Raw genomic sequence first — 17,163 nt, 5'->3', positions numbered from 1 at the left:
ACACACACACACACACACACACACACACACACAGAGATATATATATATATATATATATATATATCTATAGATAGATAGATAGATAGATAGATAGATAGATAGATAGATAGATAGATTAGTGTTTGCTCCTGTGGCCATAGAATTTATTTTTTTTTCCAATTCATCCAGCCAAATACATCCAACAAAATCATTTCAGGAAAACTTCTTACCAAAAACTGTTGTTTTTAAAAACCACAAATCATTTATAATGTATCACCCAATGCTAGCAGGAGAGAGAGATGATCTGAAAGAAAGGGAATGCTTTGTGTCCTTTTTATATGTCACCACCCGGGGTCTTTTCCCTGTTCTCAGCCAGGTTGTACCGATTCCTGTGCTGGCAACAGGGCTGGAAACCCTGGACACACCGGTGGGAACATCCAGTTCTTTCAGACCCCTCATGCTCAGATACTTTCTGAAGGTGGAATCTGTTTATGGAAACATAAATCCCTTGGCCAGGCTCTGAAATGGCTTAAAGCTGTTAAGCAGCTACTGACCAGAGTCATTACAAATCTTGCTCATCTTCACAGGGTCATTTGGAGATGAACAGATAAAACTCACCTCTGGGTTGTCACAAAGCAATATTAATAATTATGAAAAATAACTTACGCTTTGCACAACATAGCAAATCTACAGTGCCACGTCTGGAATTAGTCTTTCCTTGGTGACAAATGCTAAACAACACACATTCATAATACAAGCCTATGAACTAGTGACTGTAAGAGATAATAAATCCTTTGGCAATATGAGGATAGGAAAAGCTTCTCAGTATAAATATTGTTAACTCTTGTCTATGCATTAAAATGGCAAGCTGAGACAGCCCTGGTTAGCAAATACAATGAAACCTTTTACAGAAAGGCTTTTAGAGAAAGGGAAAACCCCAAAATGTAATGCAGGGTGTGTTTTTGTGACAACGCGGAAAGGTCAAACACTCAGAACCCACTCAGCGGAAACACTGAGGGGACTGTTCCCAGAAACAGATGAAGAAGAAAGAACAAGCACCTACACCTAAGCACAGGACTGGAACTGCACAGGGGACACCGCAGCAGCGAAAAGCGGCGAGTGCTTTCAGCCATGCTCACCCAGAGGAATGAATGCTCTGGAGGGTCTAGACACAGCTGGACAGTGCACCAGTGGCTGTAGGTCGCACTGAAACACTGATTAGGGTTAAAGGCCCTCACACATGCCATCACCCCTAGTACAGGAACACACAGTGCTTTCATGAGCGGGTGCTTCGAACACCATTGTCCGCGAGCGGTTTCACAGCTCTGGAGGAGGATGTAAATAAGCCCAGCAATTATTATGCAAAACATTTCAAATAAATGCTAGCTGACCTATCCATCCACCTACTGTTTTAAAAATATTTACACCTGTAATAGGTAAAGAAATAGATTTTTTAATTTTATTTTTTTTTAAATCTCCTATATGAGGCTTCCTAGTGCTGCTTTACCAGCCAGAACTCATCCTGTACCCATGTTCACAATCCTGGGTAGGAAGGACATTTTTTTAATACTGTTTGTCTCTCAAAATCATTACCAAATTTTAGTTCAGTTTCTCATGGGCAAGTCTTCACCCTATGGCTAGACTCAGGCTCGTAGGTGTTTGAACGCTCAGTGTTATAAGCAGTAAAAGGCTGGCATCTGTAAAACACAACCAAATGTCACGATACAACGTGAATTATTTTTTTTTAAATTGGTCTATAATGTAGAGAAAGGAAAGCTAATCTATCATGAGCAAGCATTGCTGGACATAGCCTGTGGCTACCTAAGAAAATTATTTAGAGTTTCTGGGAGGGAAAAAAAAAAAAGTTTCATGGCATGTGAAATCAAGAGACAGTTTGATTAGATTAAATTCCCACAACTAAATCATTTATCAAGAAATTAGCATTGGCCGTGGTGCTGGGAATTATGAATTGGTGCAATTCACTCTGTGTAGCCAGACATGCAGTCAATACAGGCTTACTGGGAATTTTTAAAGTGCAAATTTTTTCAAAGCATAAGAGAACTGTTGGCATACCTAACTGGGAACATTTGGGGTGGGAGATACACAAACAGTAAATTGTTCAAGGTCTTCCACCTGACAGCAAAAAAAAAAAAAAACAAACACTCAGCAGACACAGAAAAAGTTAGGCTCTGAAAAAAAAAAAAAATCCATCTAGTTAAAAGGAACAAATACTTCAATAAAGAAAAATTATAAAAAGCAGAGCAGGAAATGGCAAAGAGTTCCAATCAGGTTGAAAATACAGACAAGCAATAATGGAGACTACAGAATTCAATGAAAATTTTATATAAACTTCAAGAATTAAGCATAATAAAGGAGGCAACTTGAAACGAAGAAATCTCAAGTGACAGGTACAGCTTTATTGTTACATGTTAATGTTAAAATTGTAAACACTGATATCAAAAGACAACTTTATGTAATTGCATTAGTGGGAGATATGAATCAGTGGGGCTTTTTCCAGCAGATTCTCCCAGGGACTAACTCTTGGCTCAATATTATTTAATATTTTATCAATGTCCTAGATGTTCATATAAAAATCTCTGTAGATCACAAATAGATGGGATGGTAACAAATGATCAGAACGTAGTTTTACAAAAATAAACTGGGTTTGGGGTTGTTGGTTTATTGTAGGTTGGGGTTTTTTTAAAGATCGCAATGCAATCAAATCAATTCAAACATAACCAAACACAAGGAAATCCTTCTGGGAACCAGGAAGGGTGACTTTGGGATTTTATCAACAAAGAATCAGAAGCCAAAGCATTATGAATTCTCTTCTGTTATAGGGGTCTCAGTTCAACTGGTCTTTGCTTGGGGAACAAGAGTTTATTTTCAAAAGTACTTCATATTAACACATTTATTGAGACAAAGGATTTGAGTTTGGGATTAATAAATAAATAAATAAATAAATAAAGACCTGTGATACGTAGCACAAACTCACCGGTCTTACAAACAGTAATTACATTTCCAAACAAAGTAGTTTGCAGATATAGGACAGCAAAAGTCCAAGGTCAAGTAAGGGTTTGTCTACATCAAAAGCAGCCTGGCACTCTCCACAGAGCTGCTCCCCAGTTCCTTTGCATGGGCACTCCTGAGGCATATTAACAATTTTCTGTCTTCTAAAACATTTACACACCAGTATGAAAAGCACATGCACATCCTCAGTTTTGCAAACCACAGAACTAAGAACAATAAACTCATTAACTCCCCAGTGAAAAAGGATCACTTTTCTATTCTTCTGTTTTAAAGAAGGAATAAGCCACCATATACTTACCTGCACAGGGGAGCAGCTCTTTGGAAGTTAGTGCATTTGTAAATCCTCTCTCTACTCTGGAAATTAGACAATATTTAAGTGCTTCAGCTGTAAGTTTTAAAATGAGTCAACTAGAAGAAGAGAACTGGGAAGTGTCTAAGTTCCCTTGATTTGTTCCCATTTTTACAGCCAAATAATAGATATATACTGGAAAGTTTTTGTTACCCATAAAAACCACATCAAATATTGCTGAGAAAAAAACCTCACAGGCAAGGCAGATGAATAATTTCTATGTGTGCATGTATAACAGGTACACACAGCCAGACCCTGCCTGTCTAGTGGCAAGTGGTGACCTTACCAGGCGACCAAAGTCACACACAGATTGTACCTCGTGTGACAACTGTCCATGACTGTGTTTAATTATCAGTGAAAAAATCCTTACATTCTCAGAGGTCAGAGACTTGTTCAGCCTTTGTGTTCAGAGATGTTGCTAAGTGCTTTTTTTATTATTATTGTTATTTCTCTGAGAGAAGCCTGAGTGAAGAAGTCTCACTTTCACAGGAGGTCTGGGTCCTCCATCTTCCACAAGCCTTTGTTGGCATCTTCGTCCTTGATTTCAATGCTCCTTTATATGTGAGACCTCTGAACCAAAGCTGTAAAGAACGTTCAGAGATATAGTAAGTTTCTTGAAGTTTGTTAGAATTAACACAATTCATTTCCCTTCTGCTACATCTTTGCATTGTACTGCCACTTCAAACACAGAGCCCACTTAGCTTCTTCTGGAAGACTTCAGATGTCAAGGCTGTGAGGTTTTTGAGGCTCTTGGAACAGTTACAATAAAAATCTCATTTCAAATACATGCTTTTAAACGTCTTTACAGAAAAAACTTCCATAAAAATAAAAAAAAAAAAAAGTTTTTCAGGTTGAAATAATAAATGTGTTGCAGAGTGACAGGTTCATCTAACTTGAAGAGACAAAAATATTTGGTATCATGCACAGAAACTCAGAGATAAGCTACACTTAGTTCAGTACTTCTGAACAGACATAAAAGCATCATCCCACATTTGACTCCGCAAAAACAACTCTGAACGAAATTAAAGAAAAGTGATTTAAAGGAAAATTGGAAATCAGACATGGGAAGAGTTGTTTGTACGGTGCCAACCCTGCATGAAATGCATTACTAACAGGTATGAAGACCTCCCCAAAGTTTTTAATGTCAAGTAGCAAACATGCAAAGACTTAAGGTTTTTTCACTTCGCTTATGAAAGATTTTCACACATAAATATTCCAGTTCTGCTGAGCTCAGTGGGCTTGTGCACTCTGTATTTAGTCTGGAGGACTGAACTTGTGCCATGGAAGCCTTCCTCTCCAGGACAGAAAGGCCTCTCCAGCCTCAAGCAAGTATAAGCTAAGAAGCAGGAAAGCTTGGGCAGGTATCAAGCAAGAAGAGCCGTCTAAATCTGTACCAACTGTGGCTGTGCATCTGTGACTGGTGGTTTCTCAGCTGGCATGGTTAAGAAGAGGGTGATCAGGGTGGGCAGGGCACAGTGCAACAGAGGACCACGGCTGCCTGTGACTGAGCTTACACAGAAGAGACCTTCACAAGTGGAAGGTGGGCTGACAGCAGAAGGGGCTGAGAGTGAAAACTTGGCAAGGAAAGTCTAGGCAAGGCCACAGAGAGACTGAAAATCTGCTGAGAGGGGCAGGGAGCAGATATCCCATGGCAACATCTCTCTGTGGATGAGAAGAGGCTGCTCAGAGCTTGCAATAACCCAGAAAAACACATCTGGGTTGACTTAGGTCCTGGAGGGAAAGACCTGCACAGGAAGAGACTTAATGGGCAAGGGCAGAGAGTTCTTAAATATTTAAGAATGCTGTTCATCGCTTTGAATTCTAATTAAGATAATTAAGTATTCGAGCTGACATTCTAATAAAGCTTTTTGAATTCAAAAAGCCATTCTCTTTTTCTTTTGTAAGCTTGCTGTAGTGAGCAGTTCAGTTATACCCACCTCAAAGCACTAAAAGCATCCTCTAGGTCTAATTCCCTTCCTAGTAGGTAGAAAAACAAAGCAGCTAGTGACTGACAAACAATGCCTAAAGCCAAAAATAAGTCCGAAAGGTCAGAGCAGACTTACCACAAAATGATTGGCTAAAAAAATATTTCAGAAATTCTGTTCAGGAAAACAAAGTGCAGTTACAAAGCTACCTTAGGAATTAAATGTTGCAAAGCATGGGAGACGCCTTACATCTTGTTAGGATGACAAGCATTTATTATTTTTTCTCAGCAAAGGCAAAAAAGCAAAGAGGGAATTTCTCCATAAGAGCTCCCATCATTAACACATGGAGTTAAAAATAAAAGGGCTGCAAGTTTTTTCTTATAAACGCTGTAAAAGAAGTGTCAGACAGAAGATGCAGGCTGGGAAGGTTTTCTAAAGTGGCTCAGCTATGGGCTAACAGTAAAACTGAGCATCTGTTAAATGCCAAGGATATGAAGATAGGATTTCTTCCTTGCCTTTGTAAACAATTTGGACTGTGGCTCCTCAAATTCTATGAAGAATAGCGGGCGCTAAGTCACTTGAAAAGTTGGACACAAGCTCTTTGACCTGCTTCTGTCATTTAAAATAATTAGACCCAACTCCCTCATAGGAGTACCGTCATGGAGAGTGCTCTTTCAGTACTGCATAAATGCTGAGTGTTTGCTTTATGGCTGGAAACAATTTCAACCCCACAGCAATTGACTGCTACTGTATCGCCTAAAGAGAAAAAAAAAATGCAAGACAGGAGTTCAGGCAGTTCACCTTCCTTATTCTGAATATAAAACACTTTAAAGTTACTTATAGACCCCCAATCATCGCCACAGCTTGTGGCTTAGGCTCACAGATGGAAACACAAGTCTTTGGTTTGCCTCTGGAGACATCTGCTGAGGTGGACAACTTGTCAACAAAGATTTTCCTGAACCCCCTCCCGCAAACAGTGCACACAAGGATGAATCCTTCTGCATATGGTACTCAGAGAATGATATACCAAAGGTAACTTAAAAAATAAGCAAGTCCAGTTCAACTACCTTGTCAGTAGCTGACAAGTCTTTTCAAAGGTATAGCTAACTCTCCATCTTGGGATCTGTAGTTAAGTAATTTTCCTTTATCAATCCAATCTGATGTTAATCAGAAATCATGGAAGTTTGGCTTCCCTCCTACAAGTCCAGCTGGAAAGGAAAGTTGAGATCTCAGCTTAGGGTCATTCTAAATATCAGAACATGATTCACTTCTAAAAGGGGAGGTAGACAAGGGAGTCTATCCTTAGAGTTAATAATAAAGTAATTATCAGGGTTGCACAAAATGTTATTCTGGAACTTGAAGGCCTCTGTAAGAAACCACTTAAATCAACAGGGAAAAACACCACCTGAACAACCCTATTGAGTATAACAAGAGAGTTATAATAAGAGTGATCTGCCTATGTGCCCAAAATCGCAAGTTCTGAAAGCATTTCAAAGCCTTTCAGACATAACATTTACAATGATAAATGTGTGCACAGCGTGACACCCCACCCATTCACTGAAATCATGCTTTTTTGTAATGGCATTTAAAGAGCAAAACTATTTTCTTCCTTGCCTGAAGATTTGCCACCAGAACTCTTCTCTGTGGGGAGCAGATAGAGCTGCACAACTTCCAGCAGGTCAAGTCTGCAGATGTTTAAGCCAAGGAGAAATGATGATCTTCCCCTCTCCATTAGTGTTTGGCACAATTTGGACAGAGCAGTGAGGACTGGGAGAAGATGACATTGTAAAAGTCCTTAAGCTTTATCACAAAACAAATAAACAAATTAAAAAAAAAAAAAATTAAAACCCCCCAAAACCAGCACCCAGGAGGAGCCACGAATACTTAGGGGAAACAAGGGGTTTATTTCTTTCACTGTGAGACTAGGCATGCTCAACAGAAATTGAGCGTATCAGTAAAACAAGTGCCCCAGGCAGGACATATGCTGCCAACCTACCTGCATAACTGCACGGCAAAGAACACCTGAGGTTAATGCTACATTTTTACACATTACATAGCAAAATTACAATTTATAGCATCAAAAAGACTGAGGTGTAGGTCTGCACAGTGGATGAACTCCAGCAGCTACAAACGACTCTCTACAGCTGTGAGTGTACTAATTCTATGGCTAGGAGAGACTGTCCTTTCTTTACTCACTACATGTGATTAAGTATTTACAAAAAGCACTGTGCTGAGCCACCCGATAAGGGCTGGCTTGCTCCTTCATGCTGACCAGCATAAAGATCTCAAATCATGGACACAGCCACCCACTCAGGCGAGGTATCACCAAGGGGAAAATCTCAGCAAGCCCCTTACCATCTCAGCCCTTCTAATGAACTAGATAACATATAATATAAGTATCACCTTTCATGATACAGGTGCTGCATACTATAAAGCACAGCAAACACCAGATCACTTTCTAAAGTGTTTATGATCGGCTTTTACACTCATTTGTGCCATTTTCTGTTTCCATTTTTACATGTCTCCAAAACATGTACTTTACCCTTTTTCAGTGATTTCTCCAAAGCAAAGTGAGAGCACTGCAACTTGAAGACAGACTTTGACATGGATTGGAGAATGCAATGAATTGATACAGAGGAGGTAGCCCACGACAAGGTGACATAAGAACTGGAAAGGAAACTCATTCCCTGGAGTAGCAAACAGGGGGACAACCCTACTGGAACTGAAAAAACTACAAGGGAAACAATCTAACACAGTAAAACTTGGGGAACTGAAGGTGACAGAGCTGTGAAACTTATCAGGAATTACAGACACAAATGAAGGATGTCTGATGTCCAGAGCATTAGTTAACATCAAATAAAGATCTAGCACAGTCATTTTCTTCAGAGTGAAAGGTTGATTGGTGAATTGCTTCTAAGGAAGACTGAGGCCAAGAGGACTGTTTTAAAACCACTTAAAAAAACCCTACAGTGATACCCAGGTTGTTCTAGGTTACCTTTATTTTGTGGAGCATGTGTCCAGTAATTTGAAACCTGTTGACTTGCAGAATGGACCCAACTTCACCTCTTCGGAGAGTATGGGTGATCCATGTTGCATTTCAGAGCACTGCTTGACTTTCAGAAAAGAAAGTTCAGGAGTTGCGAGAAACAGGCTTTGTACTGAACTCCAACTCCATTCCCAAACACTAAGGCTTAAGTTAAGCATCATCACCTTTGAAAACCCATCCCTTTTGCTTTTAAGCCCTGTGAGTTTTAGTATAAAAGCACACATTACTGCTGGATACAAGTAGAGTCTTCAGTCAGTAAAGCTCTTCCACTTACTCATATTGCAAAAACTAAGTTTTGATAGCTGGGTGCCAACTTGCCTGAGAACACCATCCAACCTACCTGATGGAGATCACTTACTGCCTTTGGTGTTACTCTCAGTGACACACAGCCCAGCCTGTCAACTGCGTTATCTTTGGGAAAAAAGTCTGGGAACAGGGAAGCTTAAAAAGAAGGTGCAGATCAGACAAAATAATCTTTCGGAGTTCTTTGTTATAAAAACCAAGAGAGATCTGTTTTTTTCCTAAGAGACAATACTGCAAACGATTCTAGAAGATACTGCTGAACTTGCAAATGCAACACTCAAAGTAGATGGTTTGAACCAGAAACAAGCTCTAGGTCTCCTAAGTAAGGAGGAGCACAGGCATCCTAGTTCAAAGCACAGGCTTCAATTCTCTGCTTCATCTCATTTTGAGCATAAAATCTGACAAAAGCAGCATATTATCAGGAAACAAGGAGGTATTTACCTAAGCAAATCAAGCATGTTGTAGCTACATCTGAACTACTGCCAGCCTGAGCTGCCATGTTTCTGTGGCACGATGCAGCATTTTGCAAAAAATGCTTGATTGGCCCTGCGTGTAATACAGCTTTTGTTGCTCAAGACCGAGCAGAAACAACCTATGACTTTGGATTGCAGAGACTTTACAAGTGCCTCCACACTACAGTGTCCTTCACCGACTGCTAAATTAAATTGCTTTCTGTCAGATAAAAAAAAACCTTTCCAGAGAATTTCTGACCAACTATAATATTGAGAATATAAATGATTTCTTTAATTTGCACATTGTCCAGAGAGAGGAAAAGCAGAAGAGGCAAACAGTAACCTCTGTTATTAACTGCTTTATCATCTTCCCAATGAAGAGCAGAAACACCAGCAAAAAGGCATCACAAAAAACCTCTGAAAAACGAGCTGGCACATTATCAAAGTAGGGAGACAGAAGAATCAAGCACAGCTCACCTTGACAAGGCTGACAATGAAATCATCAGTACAATAAATGTACTAAACAAAAGGAAAGTCAGAACAAGATATGTTCATTTTCAAATTATTCAGTACACGTGGTTTTGGATCTTCCAAAAGTACCACTGATTTTTCCACTAACATACGAACTCCATAAACAAAACAAAAGGCAGCTGGTGTTAGTGGAGAGAATCAAACCACTTAGGAGAGGGACCTACGCATTCCCCGTTGTGGTAAGAAGTCCTCTTGGCACAAAGAAGCCAGAAAATGATGTCTTTCCCCAGCTCTCCAGATTCAGCAACCACTTAAAGGTTATCCTTAAACGACTGCAATTACATTTCCGATTTCATCTGCTGGCCTAGTCGTCATCTCATGTCAACTCTGCCATTAAAAGCATTTAGATTGTTTTAATATTCCCCAGAATAAAAAAAAAAAAAACCCTGCAGTAAACTATGAAGTAGCTTCACGCCATCTAAAGAGGTGCCTAAACGATACTGTTAAACTGTAACTATGCTACGTTTACAGAGCTTTGCAAAAATGCAGTACTTAAAGGAGACTTAAAGAAAAAGATTATATTTTCCTCTCACTGAAGTATTGAATGCAGAATGTACTCCGCTGGAAACGAAACGGTGGGCGTTTGATGGCATATTTTAAACAGTATTCCTCTTTGTGCACGCAGTGTAATGCCACCCAAGGGGGGGATTAAAAAAAAAAAAGTCTGTAATTTGCAAGTCCATTTCAAAGTCATGTTGAGGATGATGTGAAATTCAGGATAGGATTCTTGAGATAAATCTCCCTGGAAAATGTGTATGTACCTCGGGGAAGCTTTGGATTTGCTTCCCCACACTGGAAGGCTGTTCTGTCTTTTGACATTTCAGTGTTGTTTACTCTTGGCATCTAATTCTGGAACTATTGAGTGGTTTATTACAAAGGTGTATCTTTGACTAACAATAAGATACTTCTGCAACCTCTAAGAAATCTAAAAATCCCTTACTATTCATCTTGAAACTTACTGTTAGTGAGGATATAGCAGTTACTTTTACAATAAGGGATTAATCCTGCTGTCAGATATTATGGAGGTAACTGACACTTACATGTGTGAAGGAACTTCCTTCTTGGCCCTGGGAGAAAACAGATTGCTCACACTGGTCTGATCATTCTCAAAAAAATTGCAAACAATATCATGCTTTAAGGCTTCAGGTAGTCATCAGCAGGGATTAGGAGGGAATACTCTCCTAATAGACTTCTGGCTAAATGGGTTTTCTCTTTCCTCTGTGTCCTTCCCTGAAGCATTAGAGTCTGGCCACAGACGGATCTGGGGAGAGGAAAAGGGTAAGATCATTTTCCCGAGGTCAGATTCTCCTCCTCAGATGCCCAAGTGAATGGATGCATAGCTTTAAATTCATCACCAAACCTGATGTCAGAAAAGTATCTCCCCCTGGGTCAGACAGGGTTGGCTTCTGCCTTTGCTTGTAGTGCACAACATGGCTTGATTATAGAGATAAGCAACTTGATCATGTAATCACATCCCACTCATCAAAAAGGTTAGGAGTTACCAGCAATATGATGATCTTTTCTGCCTTTTTTTCCATGGCCACAACAATCTGTACTGCAGAAGATTGAACTGCTTCAGTCCAACACTGAAATCCTTGGATTTAATCTAGCATAGAATCAAAGTGAAAGGAAAAGCAACCACAGAGGACCACAGCATATACTCAAGTGATTTCCTTTTCATCTTAAATTCTCATTAGTTTAATTTCACTTAATTTTTGCCACACACAAGTTAGACATCTATCCTTACTTAGCCTTTTGTGTACTTCTGTGTTAGGGGAGAGAGTGTGGCATTAACCACTCTCCAAACCTGTACCTTGAACTTGGCTCACCAACCACAAGGAGAGCCATGACAACTAACTTGGACAAGAAACCTACAGTTCATATAGCTTAAAGTAGGTAAATTTTGGAAAATTATTAAACCATAAGAAGAAAAGGTCTCAAGTATTTTATGTTGATACTTACTGCTTGGCTGTTTTCAGATCAAAGAAAACAGTAACAGAAAAGCTCTTACAAGGATATCTAATCCATTACAGTGAGATGATCCCCTCCACCAGCAAGACCCTGCCACAGCCATGTCTCACTTCACTCTTCATCGAGGGGTTTTTGTCACTGGTGTGAATGACAGGTTTGAATCTGGCAGTACCTTTAGTTTGGTTTCTCCAGTTAAATTAAGATAAAAGTCTATTTTGCACTACAAACAAGTGATACAAGGCTTTTTTTTTCTTTACCAAACACCACCCACCTCCTCTATACCATCCTCTAAACATGCTTGAGACACATAGCAGCCAGTCAGACTATTATTTTGCACTTTGATCAATTCAACTTTGCAAGTCTCTCATGCTCAACATTCTCCTTTTTGCAACTGGTAACGGGCACAACTATTAGAACAAAACCAGAAAGTTATGCTCACAGTTTATACTCATAGGTTAAGGTTTAGTAGTGTAGTAAACCATAAGAAATAATCTTGCTGCTTCTGTAATAACGCAAAAGCACTATATAGCATCCATAGTGCTTAGTCTAAAAATAAACATGTACAAATTAAATAGGACATACATCAAACATATATATGTATCCAGGATTCACTTATGAAAAGCAGTTATTTGTTCTGAGAAGAGCAAAAGTCTAGTTTTGAGCTACTCAAGAATAAAGACAAAACAACTTAAGCTTAATTATTATTATTTTAACATGTTAAAAATACAGTCACATCAAAATAGGATACACAGTTATAAAACTGTTGCAGATGACATAAGAAAATAGGGTGTATATATTTTTATATATAAAAATCTACAGTATTTACTAATGCTGATACATATTTTGGAGCCTTGTGTTGCTTGCACAAATAAATTGTACAGCTTTGTTATGAATTACAGAACCATTAAACATTGAGATTATTACACTTAACCACAATATTATATACATACATTTCTAAGCTGTTGTAACCAATTAGAACTAAGGTAAGCCCAAGTCATATTTTCTTCACAATTTTAGTTTAGAGTTTCATTGTAGTGCTTTGCTACTGTTACTTTGCTGCAGTTTGTAATTTTTAAAATATAAAATTGCCCAGTTCATTAAAAATTACATCAGACACATTATATACAGAAAAAAAGGTTTTGAAATATACTAAGTAAATGTTACTTCCATTTGTAAAAATTGTTTTACTTCTGTACCTTAAAACTTAGAGCCAACCTGCAGCAATAATAGGCACTAAAGCTCATTCTTTAAAGGGAAAAAAAAAAAAATTCTATGTTTCAGTTAACAAATCTTACAAAACAAAAGATACAGGACAACCTTCCAAACCATCCAAAACTGGTGTTGATACCAATATTTGGTACTTCAGTATTAGAAAAATCTCTGTTAAGCACTCCAAGGACCTCTTCTGGTGAGATCCTCATCCGTCTCAACTCCCACTGGTTTCAACAAGAGGTCGGTGCATTCAGCACTTACTACGCGGCACCCAGCAGCTCGCAGGACTGCATCCCACATGTGCCACTTAACCTGCTTTTTTTTTGGGTTGTGTTTTTTGTTTTTTTTTTTTTTTTTCCCCCCTTTTTTTTTTTTTTTTTTTTTTTTTTTTCCCACCCCCATTTCACAGTCAAGGAAAGGAAAACACAAAGTAGAAAAGGCTGCAAAGACCAATTAAAAATACTTACATTACCAGGAGTTTAAGCTTCCTATTAACGGTCATTTTATTAGTGTAAAACACCGCATGGTCTTTCAGCAGCCTGACAGCACAGCAGCACATGTCCAATCACAGACATGAACCTACCAGCTCTTCGGGGTAAAAAAGGGCAAAACAAAACGGAATTGACATGACAAAACTTAAGAGAAGGGACACTGCATACTCACACAGCTCAGGGAATATCAAGCCTTGACCAAATCTCAGACTCTTGCATGTACTTTACAGGAGTGTCAAGGAGCTGGTCATTCTCTGATACCGGTGAGATTTGGCCCTGCAACTAGTTTATTTAGTTTGACAGCACAGCACGGCAAAAAGTGAAGGGTGCAGCACCATTTCTGTATCTGGCATTACTCTCACTGTGCTCCAATATTTTGCATATAGGACGACATTCTGAAGGTAGATTTGGGTGAGAAGGTAAAAATTCTCCATTTCGATGCACCTAAAAAACTAAACACTGCCCTGAATTTTAAGCACCATTTCTTAGCCAGATTAGAGAGACATTTTTGGCTTTCCGTTTTTGCCTGCCTGCTCCTTCTTGCTGAGGAAAGTGACAACAGTAGTCAAAGGAGAAGAAATTAACTCTCACATAAGATTAAATTAACAATCCCAAAGCATCTCTCCTGCCCAGAACAGATACTGGGATGCTGAGGCAGCTGTATAAAAATGACAAAAATTCCACTCAAAATGAATGGCTTCTCAAATAAATTAAAAAAAAAAAGAAAAAAAAAAAGTTCTTCACAAGCTTTGCCCAAAGTTAAATGAATTTACATTTAAACTCTTTAGCTCTTTACCATACGCGTTTGTGTATTATAAGTGCACACTCACACGCACGCATACACGCATCTATACAGTGCATTAACAATGTCAGTCAAAATAAAACTGGTAAGTGTGTTACAGGTTTTAGGCAGAAAGATTGTAACACGAGTTATTTAAATGTAAGGAACAATGACAGTACTAACCACATTGCGTATATGATCTTATTGCTATGTCTATGTGCATCAGATCACTTCCAATAGCTTCAATGCAAGTCTAAGAACTCAGCTAGCCTCCAATCAAAGTCTGAAACATCTTTGAAATAGTGTTGTTGCTTTTGAGACTCATGTGAACTGTCCTCATTTCACAGAAGAACTGAGGTGGACTACTACTAACATAGTAATGTTTAACTGGTTTTGGTTCTTGCCGTTTTACTTAGATTCTCAGAGAAGCACGGATTCATGCATAGACAATCCATCATTTCTATTTCGATAGTGTTGGGCTTGAGCTGATGGGCTTGAATATTGGTATTGTGGTGAACCATGATCTTCAAAGGTTGGCGAAGTCCTGTATCTTATTGGACTATCCACAGAAACAGCAGGAAGACTATGGTCTTGAAAAGGTGTTGACTGAAAATGCTGGTGTTTCTGGAAATTATCCATGTGGCCTTTGTTAACATCTTGGCTCCAGGGCTGCCTGTAGGGTTCATGTCTGTAAATATATGCAGCATCTGGCCACTTTCTATCTTCTGGTAAATAATCCACTGGAGTGATTATGAATTTGACACCTGTGGGGGACCTTGAGTTGCTGGTATAAGCATCAACAGGGGCTACTTCTATCTGACCAGGGGCTGGTGAAAGAGGATTTTGGCGACCGATAGGATAGGAATTCATCTGTAGTTTATCTGGAGAATAATCCACTGACATAAAAGAACCATATGGCCTACCAGAAGGGCTGGTTCGATTCCCGTGATAATGCAGAGGTACAGAACTTGTATTGCCTATACTGGAAACATGCTTTGGAGAATTTCCATGGTAAGTAGGTGGATTACTATAACATGGCAGTGGCTGTTTTACATTCAGTCCATGAGGTGGTCCCTCAGATTGTGATGAATACTTTGGGGATCTGGGTTGTGAAGTGAAGGTGTAATTACTGGGTATTTTTAATGGAGTTGGTATTTTTTCAGTTTGCTTTCTTGGACTATTAGAATATGCTACATGCCTAGGACTCTGCGGATGAGCTCTCTCAAGCATCTCTTCAACAAGACTCTCATTTTCATTCTCAACTTCTGGAACATTGTCATACTGAGATGCATTAGACCCCCTCTTACCTTCATCAGCATCCAAAACTCTCATCTTTTGCTTTACTTTCAAAGGCTGCGTTTCTCCAGGACTTGGTGGCGGGCCCAAAACTGAATGGTTTATTGGCCTTCCTTTTACCTCTGCAGTAAGTTTCATTGTCTTTTCAATCATTTTGATATCAGATGGCTTATTCCACTTAGGTACAAATTCCCTTCTTGTATTTGAAATAGCATTCGAATTTTGATTAGCAGCTGCATTATTATACTGTCTCGAGTTGTCTTGCTCTGTTGGATGAGGCTTTCTTCTAGTATCTACCTCATTCTTAGACATACTACTCTGTGTCTCTATTGGTCGAGTTTTCTGCTGTTTTAAGGAAGGTTTCTTTTCCAGTGAATTAATTCTTTTTCTGTTATTTGGTGAACTTTCTGGTTCTTCTCCTGGGGACGGCCTCCTCTCTGTCCTTCTTGTTTGTGTACCAGTGCTGTTCTGTCCATTAAGCATTGGAGTGGAGTTAAGTATAGCAGGCTGAGGTCCTGATGGAATCTGCCCCAATGGCTTCTTTGGAAATTCATCTTCTTTACCTAAAACAAGAACAGTAATAACATAAATTCACCTTTGTACAGAAGTCTTCTTTGATCTGCTGGTCATGAAAACAAAACCAGCTACAAACTCTATTCCCCGGGCCTCTCTCTGAGCCACCATTCTGCTAAACACCTCAAAGGTTTTTCTTTATACTGACATGGAACAAAGATTTTGTTTAGACTCTCATCTCAACCAGTTACTCTAGTCTTCCTTTCTACAGGTCATGCAATCTTGCCAAACTCTTGCTCATTCATGACACTGCTGCAAAAAATCATTTACCTAGAGGACATTTTGGTTACAGTACCTACTCTGTATATAACCCTCCTCACAACCTTCCCGTCACATTAAGTAAACTACTTTCTCCCCTTTAAAAATCCTTCCCAATATCTCCCTCCCAATCTATTGTCTTCCATTCATCTTTAAACGTTCACCTCTGGTAAGCTATACTATTAGCTGTTCACTCACATGCACAAGCTTCCTAGCAGACATCTTTGAACTTTATCTGACTTCTTATTTTGGGTGGAGCTCCTCGTGAGCATCTGCACAGTTAAGTCCTTAGTTCCCTCTCAGCCTCTGCCTAGAAATTTAAACTTTAGCATTAAAAGGCTACAGTATAACTAAAAGGCTCTATGCAGAATCATATTTTTAAAAAAATTTTTTTTAATCAGTTATAGAACAACGGAAGTAGCTACTACTAATGCTGGCTACGTCATGATTTGTACTGAGTGTTCAATGGACAAGTTTTGCTGAACACAAGGACATCATTTACAGAACTAGGATACAAATGGAAAGTTCTCCCAGACTGCAGCTCAACACATTGCAACAACAAGTGCTAAACATCAGTTATGTGGGGACCCAGAACAATCCACACTGTCACTACAGAAAAATAAAGAAGTGTTTCATTGTTTGATGCTGCTCATAGAACAGTTTACATTGAATTTTCCACTGCAGTCTTTCTCCTTAGCAGTCAACACCCTTCATATTCTCAGCCAAAGTCTTATCATATCCACTTGCACATAACTTATTTGTGTAATACATTACTTTCCCATTATAAGCAGAAAAGGTCACATACTTCTCATTAAATATATTAATCTAAATTTAATTTATGTGATGTTCAGTATTTCCCAAAAAATAAAAAAACTTTTGAAGTCAGCATAACCAAACAAATCCTACTCACTCTGTATCTATTTATTAAACAAAAGCTCTGCTCTCGGGGGGTGGGGGGGGGGGAAG

The 17,163-nt window shown here is 39.0% G+C and overlaps 1 protein-coding gene across 3 annotated transcripts in view; it reads right to left on the bottom strand.

Moving 5' to 3' along the window:
• Positions 1–13,189: 13,189 nt before the first annotated feature.
• USP6NL (USP6 N-terminal like) overlaps positions 13,190–17,163 on the bottom strand; it is a 123,665-nt gene continuing 119,691 nt past the window's right edge. For all 3 annotated transcript variants that reach the window (XM_026868244.1, XM_026868243.1, XM_026868245.1), the window contains one exon: positions 13,190–15,929. In XM_026868244.1, coding sequence (XP_026724045.1) covers positions 14,491–15,929 — 1,439 coding nt within the window. In that variant the 3' untranslated portion in view covers positions 13,190–14,490. The remainder of the gene's footprint in view (positions 15,930–17,163) is intronic.

Source organism: Athene cunicularia (assembly GCF_003259725.1).
Source record: "Athene cunicularia isolate RWA chromosome 1 unlocalized genomic scaffold, athCun1 chr1_part2, whole genome shotgun sequence".
In the NCBI taxonomy this organism is placed as follows: domain Eukaryota; kingdom Metazoa; phylum Chordata; class Aves; order Strigiformes; family Strigidae; genus Athene; species Athene cunicularia.
Note: the sequence above shows the minus strand (reverse complement) of the source record. Positions and strands in the feature narration are given on the sequence as shown.